This window comes from Littorina saxatilis, linkage group LG12, assembly GCF_037325665.1.
Source record: "Littorina saxatilis isolate snail1 linkage group LG12, US_GU_Lsax_2.0, whole genome shotgun sequence".
In the NCBI taxonomy this organism is placed as follows: domain Eukaryota; kingdom Metazoa; phylum Mollusca; class Gastropoda; order Littorinimorpha; family Littorinidae; genus Littorina; species Littorina saxatilis.
In genome coordinates this window covers 43,405,227-43,416,885 of record NC_090256.1, presented here as the reverse complement: position 1 = coordinate 43,416,885, position 11,659 = coordinate 43,405,227, and the positions used below count along the sequence as shown (strand labels likewise).

The following is an 11,659-nucleotide window of genomic DNA, read 5'->3' as shown; positions in this document are numbered from 1 at the left end:
ATCACAACGGCACGCGCACACCGCGTTTTCCTATTGCTCACAGCACGCGCAGGGACGGGGAAGAAAAAAGGAGTTTGGCACTGGGAGTGTCACAATCACACTCCCTTTTATTGACTCCCCTTTTCCTGCGCCTTTACATCGCTCGCCGAAAAGCTTGTGTGTGCGTCGACAAGCGTCGGTAAGAATGGTGGTGCATGGGTAGGCAATGTAGGGAAAGAAAGAAAGTAACTGCAGAAAACGAGGAGTGACGAAAGGGTTGAAATAGGGATGTATAGGCCTACGCAAGACCTTTTTTGTCAGTTTCAAGGGGCTGGTAAAAAAAATGATTGGCGACCATATTCATTGTTTTCAAATGCTTCGTATCATTGGTGTCGTTCCTCGATCAGTTTTCTTGATTTCGGTACCGTTGTGTTTCTAACAGCATAAACTTTCGCTTGATTCCGTGCTCACTGTAATAAGTTAAAACATTTCAGAATGGCTTATGAAAGCTTAAAATTAGTGTACCCACTTAAGTAAATAAATCAGAGTAGTTGACTGCTCTGAGCTTAATCATTCTTATCACGTAAATTTCCCTTGTATATTATAGTTACTGCCGTATAACTTTCTAAAATAGTGACGCTTTCAAGTTCCCAGCCCTGACATTAATTATGGCCGTCATTTGCATTGCACATTTTCATAACTATCTGCTCCCTATAACGAATATTCAAAACCAAATACATGTATCCGTATACACAGGTCTGTTAGGCTGTAAAGCAGCTGTTAAAATGATACCCTCCACAAGAAGGATAAGATGAGGAAACGATTTAATATAGTCCTGTGAGGGTTCCCTAAGCAAATTCGGGCTGCTTTCTCACTGGGAAAAACGAGCTGCCAGATACAGGTTGTCTACAAAAAAAAGTACCCGATTCTCTTTCAATACTACAGGCAAGTCAGTAACTTTATTGAAATCATTTTTGCGTGGTGTTGTAGTCAGTTCATAGAAGTGTTGTCCCCAGTTCACAGCTTTCAGTTGAGATCGTCTGTTTCTTCACACCACGTAATCAATGTAGCCACCCCGTTTTCCAATGACAGACTGCATCCTCATTGCCATATTGTTCATTACATTGGGGAAGGTTTCCTGTGGGATGTTCTGGATTTCTCTGAGAATGTTTGCCTTCAGTTTACAGTACGGCGCTATACTTTTTTCCCCCTGCATACGTGTTTTTGTGTTTCCAAGCCCTGAGACTTTCGCTGTGAATTTGGGTTCGTTATCGTGCGCATGCGTGCACACGGGGGTGTGAAGACACAGAAGAGAGTCTTCACAAAGGTTACTTTGGAAAATAGATCCCTCGATCAAACCCACGCCGATATCGACAACTGCATGGTTTTGAAGCCATCGCCGCTACCGACTGAGATATTTCTCCGCCCCATGTTTCATTTAGTGACATTTTCTTTCAAAACTACTAAAACTTATTAGTTTCTTTATTAGCTATTATCAGGTGTTCATGCATGGAGTTTTACACAGTGACAATGGTATCAAAGGAAAGTGCAGAGTCTTGGGAACACAACGGTATAATACCAAAGTCAAGAGTACTGGCCCAGAAACAAAGACGAAGGAAGCAATTGAATCGGGTGACTGTCGTTATCATACATAGTTGACCATCGCCTTTGGGTGTGTGAGATGCTGGTTCAGAAACAAAGAGCAGAAGCCAATATTAGTCTGTAGCCATGCAGCATAGCTCCCCCGAAAGCGGCGTATGGCTGCCTGAATGGTGGGGGTGAAAACGGTCATACACGTAAAAACCCACTCGTACAAAAGCATGAATGAACGTGGGATTTCAGCCCATGAACGAAGAAGAAGACGAAGAAGTTTGCAGCGTAGCGATAGGGTCCGATATTTTGTCGAGAGCAAGTATCATTCGCCGAGTGGAAGACGAGGCGTTTTTATACTTGTTCAGTCAAAATGTCGGACCCTATCGCTACGCTGAACACCCTATTTCTAAAAGACTTCCTTTGCGAATACAACTAGAAAGGAATATTGATTTTTGCAAAAAAGATCAGACGGATTTCTGTGTCAGTACTCAAACTGTCCGCGCTCGGCAAATCTGACGTCATCTTCGCTACGAGTGCAGCCGAGCTTGTCCGTGGCGGAAATTAATTAGATTGTCCGATGAATAGCGGCTCTCTTTGAGGAATGAAGTGGTGAAAAGTATTCTGGCAGCGGATAAAGTTCATCGTCTGCGTCGCGGCGGCTGATCGGTGGCTGGCAGCGCTAACAAATGAACTCAGTGAAAGCGAGTTTTTCAAAACTGGCTAATTGGAAAATTAGGGCGCCGAGCAGCCCAGAGTTCCCTCTGATCATGCGCCATCAGCAACTTCCGGTGAGAGTATGAGGGTTGGGGACAAGAGAGGATCGTGGGTAATGCGTGATATTGGAGCCGCGGGTCGAACAAGGGGTCGTGCTTTCATGCAATGCAAATGGAGGCGACATCTTTGTCACAACGCAGCCTGTGAATTAAGGAATCGGTTCCACCCCATGATGACAGAAAGCGTGACAAATTCGCAAGCTTCAGTCGGGCTGAAAGTATGCAAAGAGAGGATCCGAAATGGATTAACTTTAACGTTTGATGAAGTCATGTTGATAACCATTGGCAAATACAGTTTTTAATCAAAGCAAAGTAGAGTTCCCCGAAACCAAATGCCTTGCCATATCCACCACGCACAGACACCGGACAGCCACAAGCACAAAGACGAGCTCCAACTTTTATAAATCCTTTGACCCTTTTTTTGACATGAAGGATTATTTCTGTTATACAAACAAAAGAAACAAGATTGATTACAGCTACAACTTTCAATTCGTAAATCTAAAAAGAAAACTACAGCCTTCCCGATTCAAATGAATTTGGCAAATTTGAGCTTCACAATCGTGCCTACAGGCATCAGATTACAAAGAGAGAACACAAATTGAACTGACAAATTCTATTGTGTAAATACATTCACACAGACAGAGACGGAGACAGAGACAGAGACAGGTAGACAGCCAGACAGACAGCCAGACACACACACACACACACACACACACACACACACACACACACACACACACACACACACTCACTCACTTACACACACACACACACACACACACACACACACACGCACACACACACACACACACACACACACAAACACACACACACACACACACATACACACATGCATGCATTTAAAAACATGGAGTTGGGGCGGGGGGTGTCAAGATTTGACATCTGAACCGAAACTGCAATTGCAACACTACCCTACAAAATGTGCACGAAACTCGCATATGTTTTGCACGTGCATCCAGATCAAAGTCTTACAAGATAATGAAACTGCTGTCGTCGCACAGACCGACAGTGACACGGAAATGACGTCATCGCGATGACGTATGATGGATGACGAACGACCAGAGGTGTCGGATGTTAAGAAGGTTAACGGTCCATTACTGCTGCAGCCTGAGACGGCTAGTTTCGAGAGTGAAGCAGCGAATCATGATCGGTACTTAATTGGTCCTTGCTTAATTGGTTGCATTATTAGAAGCGGCAGGATGTGATCCCCCGTGACTGGAGTCTGCCAGGAAGGATTAATGAGTGTGTGCATCTACATGGTTCAAGCATGCAAACAGTTTTGATTGCTACAAAATTTTCTTTTTATGTTGCGTGACATGTAGGATTAACCGTGCCGAGTTGCTTGAACGTAGTACAAAACTATGTGCAGTTGGTGAGTTTTGAAATTGATGATGCTGTGCTGAAACGATCTGGTATAATTGACATTGATAAACAAAGGGGTGTTAAGCACTCTAACTGCATACGCCATATGCAAAGGATGCCAACAGAAGGTTAAAGTCGCTTGTTCATTTCAATGCTTGTTATAATTATTTCAGGTGCCAGGAGACTGGTTCCGCATAACTTTCACTTACTCTTGTTGCGCATGTCATATGAATTTAGAGCGCTTACTTCCTTTTGTGTCTCATGTCTTAAAATAGCGCTCTGCCTCATTTGAATAAGATGATCTTGCCCTTGTTTATAATCATAGCAATGGTGGTGCATCGAACTTGTTTACATTGTCTGAAATATCATTTGTCAGGATGTTTCGCAGTGACAAACAACGAAACACACGTTCACTCCCACGAACGGACATCAGACAGAATGTTCCAATTTATTAAAACAACTAGAGGAATACCCGGCTTCGCCGGGGTGAATCGCGAAACAGAGACAGACAGCGTGGCGGTTCACCACAATCACCTCTGAAGGCGAAGTCCTCTAAAACGGGATTGAGAATTTTTAGAGCTTATTTCTAAGCCCCATATTATCTGTTATGGCTTCTCAAATGCCAGAACATACAGACAGACAAAAGCCGCCAGACCCCATCACAAACAGAACTCTACAATCCACAGGTGTTGCCTCCACACACACACACACACACACACACACACACACACACACACACACACACACACACACACACACACACAGAAGCCGTATATATCACACACACACACACACACACAGACAGACACAGAAGCCGCCGGTATAGATCTATATATATAAATATATAGAGATAGATGACAGTGGATTTTTCGATAAATAGATTCGACCTTTGCACTTTTACAGTGAGGACAACTTACGGGTACATGCAAGGAAAGCCCACAACTTCTGAGGCGAACAACTCTGCAGAGGCTGCTGTGAAGGGCGACGGTAGTCTCCCTGTCACACTCGACCCTCTTTGAATGAACTTTGTCCCCAAAGTTCCGAACCATGGACCCACCAAGCTTAGGTCCCTCCCAGGTGGAATGGGAACAGCACGAAAATGATTCAGTGGCCTGAACATTTCATGTGGCATCCCATCGCTGTCGACGACGCCAAATGTAACCGAGTGCCTAAACACCACAATCACCTTTGAAGGCGACATCTACTCAAACGGGATTGAGAATAAATACTGTTTTGGCTTCTCGAAGGAAGGCCCGAACATGCAGACACACTAAAGCTGCCAGACCACATCACAAACAGAACTCTACAATCCACAGGTGTTGCCCACACACAAACACACACACACACACACACAGAGAAGCCGTATATATATGTGTATATCTATATCTATAAATATATAGAGATAGATGACAGTGTATTTTTCGCGTGGCTATAAATTGATTCGACCTTTTCACTTTTACACTAAGGACAACTTACGGGTGCAAAGAAAGCGTTGTGGACAGTGCAGTGACATTCTAAAAATAGTAACGTATTAACGGGAATATGGATTGACGCCACACGAAGGAAGGGAGATAAACGCTGAAAACACTGGAGAAGATAAGGAAGAGTTACTGGGAATGGATCCAGAGAAAAACCAAAATCGGTTCACCGCTGCGCGCTGAGAACACGTGTTGAAATATCTCATCAATGAGGTTGTGTCCGGGGTGTAGCTGAAAACGGACTCCAAATTTGAAAAAGATCCACCGAGAACTTTGGCCGTGCATCGCGGACGCACACACACACACACACACACACACACACACACACACACACACACACACACACACACATACACACACAGACAGACACAAGTCGTATATATATATATATATATAGATGACGTGTTTGTTGTCCATGTGCTCAGTTTTACATTTAGTCAACATGGAAGGGGAATCGAGACGAAGGTCGTGGTGTGTGTGTGTGTGTTTGTGTGTGTGTGTGTGTGTCTGTGTGTGTCCGTGTGTGTGTGTAGAGCGATATCCCCGGACGTTTTTACATTTAGTAAAGTTATGACTAAATGTTTTAACATAGAGGGGGGAATCGAGACGAGGGTCGTGGTGTATATGTGTGTGTGTGTGTGTGTGTGTGTGTGTGTGTGTGTGTGTGTGTGTGTGTGTGGAGGTGGTGTGTGTGTGTGTGTGTGTGTCTGTGCGTGTGTGTGTGTAGAGCGATTCAGAGTAAACTACTGAACCGATCTTTATGAAATTTTACATGAGAGTTCCTGGGTATGATATCCCCAGATTGGTTTTTTTCATTTTTTTCGATAAATGTCTTTTATGACGTCATATCCGGCTTTCTGTAAAAGTTGTGGCGGCACTGTCACACCTTCATTTTTCAATCAAACTGATTGAAATTTTGGCCAAGCAATCTTCGATGAAGGCCAGACTTCGGTATTGCATTTGAGCATGTAGGCTTAAAAAATAATTAATGATTTTGGTCATTAAAAATCTGAAAATTGTAATTAAAATTATTTTTTCATAAAACGATCCAAAATTACTTTTATTTTATTTTTCATCATGTTCTGATTCCAAAAAAACATATAAATGTGTTATATTTGGATTAAAAACAAGCTCTGAAAATTAAAAATATAAAACTTATGATTAAAATTAAATTTCCGAAATCGTTTTAAAAACAATTTCATCTTATTCCTTGTCGGTTCCTGATTCCAAAAACATATAGATATGATATGTTTGGATTAAAAACACGCTCAGAAAGTTAAAACGAAGAGATGTACAGTAAAGCGTGCTATGCAGCACAGCGCAACCGCTTCTTACGCGACTTGTTACATTTTGTTACATTTGGTCAAGTTTTGACTAAAATTTAATGTTTTAACATAGAGGGGGAATCGAGACGAGGGTCGTGGTGTATGTGTGTCTGTGTCTGTGTCTGTGTGTGTGTGTGTGTGTGTGTGTGTGTGTGTGTGTGTGTGTGTGTGTGTGTGTGTGTGTGTGTGTGTGTGAGTGTGTGTGTGTCTGTGTCTCTGTGTGTGTGTAGAGCGATTCAGAGTAAACTACTAGACCGATCTTTATGAAATTTTACATGAGAGTTCCTGGGAATAATATCCCCAGATTTTTTTTCCATTTTTTCAATAAAGGTCTTTCATGACGTCATATCCGGCTTTTTGTAAAAGTTGAGGCGGAACTGTCACACCCTCATTTTTCAATCAAATTGATTGAAATTTTGGCTAAGCAATCTTCGACGAAGGCCGGACTTTGGTATTGCATTTCAGCTTGGAGGCTTAACAATTTATTAATGACTTTGGTCTTTAAAAATCTGAAAATTGTGTCATTGAAATTATTTTTTATGAAACGATTCAAAAACCATTTTATCTTCTTTTTCATCATTTTCTGGGGTGGGGATGTAGCTCAGTCGGTATCCCGCTGGATTTGTATCCAGTTGGCCGCTGTCAGCGTGAGTTCGTCCCCACGTTCGGCGAGAGATTTATTTCTCAGAGTCAACTTTGTGTGCAGACTCTCCTTGGTGTCCGAACACCCCCGTGTGTACACGCAAGCACAAAACCAAGTGCGCACGAAAAAGATCCTGTAATCCATGTCAGAGTTCGGTGGGTTATAGAAACACGAACATACCCAGCATGCTTCCTCCGAAAGCGGCGTATGGCTGCCTAAATGGCGGGGTAAAAACGGTCATACAAGTAAAAGCCGTGGGAGTTTCAGCCCACGAACAAACAAACAAAATCATTTTCTGATTCCAAAAACATATAAATATGTGATATTCAAATTAAAAACAAGCTCTGCAAATTAAAAATATGAAAATTAAGATTAAATTTAAATTTCCGAAATCGATTTAAAAACAATTTCATCTTATTCCTTGTCGGTGTTATGTTTGGATTAAAAACAAGCTCATAAAGTTAAAAAGAATAGAGACACAGAAAAGCGCGCTATCCTGCTAAACGCAACCGCTACCACGCTACACTGACTGGCTTGTCAATTTCACTGCGTTTTACACGTGCGGGGGATTGACGCAGCTGTAATGTCTTGGTGAAAAAGTGCAGTGCGTTCAGTTTCATTCCGTGAGTTCGACAACTTGACTAAATGTAGTAATTTCGCATTACGCGACTTGTTTGTTTATAGTTTTGTTTTGTTTTGTTTTTATGTGCGTTCTTTCCGGTGTTATGGATTTTTCCTCCCTCGTTTTTTCGTCGACAGCTGTAATTTCGCCGCACCACTTTTAGAATCAAACCGAGAGTCTAAGCACACACCTTTTCACAGTGCACGACGCACACAAATTACACCTGTATAAATCAGTCAGACAGGCTTTCCCATTCATCCGGCTCCACTTTGCAGCAACAAAAACATATCCCTGCATTATTTGGCAACGTAAATCGCAGCATTATAGACAGACCTGCAGCTAGTTCGCCCTATACACAGTATTACGCACAATTATCTGTCGATTTTCTGGTAATGGCAGCGTAACACGAGCCTCCGCAGCAAGTATCGACCAATTAAACAAGCAGGTAGGCGTTTAGCCCATTAACAGCTCTCGTCTGTTGGACCCTTTTGTCAATGGCAGCCTTCAGATCGGTTATTGTTCAACACCGCTCTTTTGATATTGGACCAGTTTGCGGCTATGATTGCCTATAACCGAGGTGTTTTATTGTTGATACTGTGTTTGGTTGCTGTCGTCTGTGTTTCATTGTTGGATTGCTGTCGTCTGTGTTTCATTGTTGGATTGCTGTCTTCTCTTTTATTGTCGCTGCAGTTTTGCATTGTTGTCGACTGTAGTTTTGTTGTTGATATTAAAGTGTCAGGCTGTAGATATACTTGGTGAACGTCCAAGTATAGAGTGCTTATTCCACGTAAAAGCCTGAGCGAATCAATGCCAGAGATTTACACATTGGTCTCGATGCAGGGATGGGGGTTCGAAATTGAGGCAGGGGTACAGGGTCTGATAGCCAAGGGCCACCAGATGCCGTTGAAATTCAGCATCTGAAAGGGGTAAGTTTGGGTCCCTCCTTGAGAAAACGGTACATGTGCCGCGCCGGGTCATGGGCGAGAGGATTCCGGAACCCAACGCCCCCCCCCCCCCCCCTCAGATCCAGCTCTGCCATGGGATGGAAAGCTTGTGTTACGTTGGATGATGGTGGTCCCAATGGCAGAAGTAAAAGACCAGTAATTGTCTTATCATAGCATCGTCTACCAGCGATTGCCATGCAGGTGTGCTCATTGTGATAAAGCCCCTTCCCGGAACAGGTTTTCATGTACCCGTTTATGTCATGACTGGGTAAATTGAGAAGAGAAGGAAAGATGCTGAAAGAACTACCCCCTCCCCCCCCCTCCATTCCCCCCTTTTTTTTAAATCGTGACAGGTGCGTTGTTGACTTAGTGAGAATTTTGATTGCGCGCACACACACACACACACACACACACGCACGCACGCACGCACGCACGCACGCACGCACACACACACACACACACATACACACACACACACACACACACACACACACGCACACACACACACACAGAAATACACACACAGAAATACACACACACACACACACACACACACACACACACACACACACACTTGGTTCACACGTGCGTACGCCCGCACATGCTCTGACAAAAAAATCCGTCATATTGGGTTGGTATCTTTTAGAAAGACAGTTAATGCTGGTGACAGGGAGCGGTGTAGATACAGACTGTAGGGGCACACACACGTGCATCACGAAGAGTGTAGGATTTCAAGGCTGTCGACAATTTGATAGCGTGATCACCGATAGCTTTGTTCTAGTTCTCTTTAACTGTAACACAACTAACAGTTTCAGTATCAGATGAGGTGTGACACACTAAGAGCTTTTCTTTGTGTTGATGAGCTCTGGTTATTAGACAAATAGAGCAGGAAAATGATTTTCGTTGTGGATTCGTCGTTTTGCCCTTTGTCTGGGCCTAAACAGAGTTTTGATTCAGCACATCCCATGGTCAAAATTATCAGTATGGCTGCATGTTTATATCGGTGTATTTGTTACACTTCTGTTCATATTGTTACATTTCTGTTACATTTCTGTTCATTGTTACACGTGAAAATTATACCATGTCCCATAATCGTCGCTTAGAGTTATCCCGGATTTAGTCATCCGATTATGCGCAGCAATGAAACTACATTTATATGTTGAATAATTGTGTTCACTCGAGCGATTAAACCGCGGATCGACTCATTTTTTCGTGTTAAGAGTAAAGCCAGGCAGGGCATAAAGACTGCAATAACACATTCATTGCCACAAAGTGGGACTGGTATTGAATTCCGATTTCCATATCACGCTGCAAAAAACATCGTCGGAAGACATTTACCAGTCAGTTTAAATGCTCTCTAAAGTTGCCAGGGACAGCTTGAAGTATCGTGCGAAAAAAAACAGGTTTTTTTTCTAACAAGCTTCGTTTTTGTCCCACTTTGGACCAGGAAAAGAGTTGATCGAAAAAGATGTGCACCTTTCAAAAATATTTTTTCACCCTCATTTTGCTTGACGCTAAACACTCGCAGATATCCACAGAATTCCTCGTCAGCCCACCCTATCATTACGCCTAAACTTTGCACAGAAAACCCGGTGAAATGGCAGGGGCATTTTTTGAGGTAGTTTGGGACAATTAGAGAGATGACAGTGTCGAATAACACAACGGAGCAAGATGTCTGGGCCGAGATAAGAAGCATACGATCTGTTTTTTGGCTGGTCTGTTTAGGCCCCTGCTAAAGGATTATTCACCGCTAATAAGCAGGTTGCAAGTCACAAGGGGGTAGGGGGAATACCATGATTTATGGGTTCGCCCATCCCCGTGTCTCGCTAAACTTGCGGTTTGGGGGAAGAAAAGAAATTTGATGGTGCTGCATTACAGCAGTGTCTCCTTTCTGCAGTCCGTCAGCCAAGACAAGGAATCCAGTTACGGGGTATTACCCACCCGGTGATGGATCTGCCACCCGCGAGCGGGGAGCGGGCAAGTGACACCCGGTAATGACCCACTTGTCTGTCTTTCGTCAGGCACGCTGCTCGCCCTGGCTCGCCCTTCAAGGCCTAATGTGGTTTCTGCGACTCCAGCCAGCCCCCGTCATGCCGGTGTTGGGCGGGGGGACACGTTGAAGAGGCGGATTGGCCACAGTTACTGTAGACTCTTCATTGTCTCGGATGGAGTCGAGTTTGCCAACCGCAGCCTGCAATGGGCCAATCCCCAATGCTTCCGATGTAGTCGCCCACAATAGGGTTGCCTATTGCGGACTCGCCCACAGTAAGGTTGCATATCGCGGGGTCGCTAATGGTGGGGTCGTCTATTACGGGGTCGCCAATGGTGGGGTCGTTTATTGCGGGGTCGCCTATGGTGGGGTCGTTTATTGCGGGGTCGCCAATGGTGGGGTCGTTTATTGCGGGGTCGCCAATGGTGGGGTCGTTTATTGCGGGGTCACCAATGGTGGGGTCGTTTATTGCGGGGTCCCCAATGGTGTGGTCGTGTATTGCGGGGTCGACTATGGTGGGGTCGTTTATTGCGGGATCGCCAAAGCTGGGGTCGTTTATTGCGGGGTCGCCAATGGTGAGGTTGTTTATTGCGGGGTCGCCAATGGTGGGGTCGTTTATTGCGGTGTCGCCTACGGTGGGGTCGTTTATTGCGGGGTCGCCAATGATGGGGTCGTTTATTGCGGGGTCGCCAATGGTGGGGTCGTTTATTGCGGGGTCGCCCATTGCGCGGCTGACTATTGCGGGGTCGCCAAAAACTTGTAAGGATAGTCGAAATCGACCCCTTCAGCTTGCCGCCATGTCTGCAAGTTGTGGGGATGGTGGGGCTGCAGCAAGACAAGACAGGCCCACGCCGTCGTCTCACGAGTCGCTATAACTCCGCCACCACTCTCCTATGTCACCATTGTCCGCCATAGACACAGCCCCCAAA

The 11,659-nt window shown here is 44.4% G+C and overlaps 1 protein-coding gene across 1 annotated transcript; it reads right to left on the bottom strand.

The window, feature by feature from the left end:
* Nucleotides 1-9,517: 9,517 nt before the first annotated feature.
* LOC138983104 (phospholipid scramblase-like) lies at nucleotides 9,518-11,454 on the bottom strand. The gene is made up of 2 exons (XM_070356512.1): nucleotides 10,926-11,454; nucleotides 9,518-9,531 (listed from the first exon to the last, which is right to left on the bottom strand). Exons 1-2 carry the CDS (start codon nucleotides 11,452-11,454, stop codon nucleotides 9,518-9,520), a joined length of 543 nt encoding a protein of 180 aa, XP_070212613.1.
* Between the last annotated feature and the right edge of the window lie 205 nt (nucleotides 11,455-11,659).

What these genes read in the sequence shown, in the direction of transcription:
- LOC138983104 (XM_070356512.1), bottom strand. Translation starts at nt 11,454, where the DNA reads ATGGGCGACCCCGCAATAAACGACCCCACCATTGGCGACCCCGCAATA.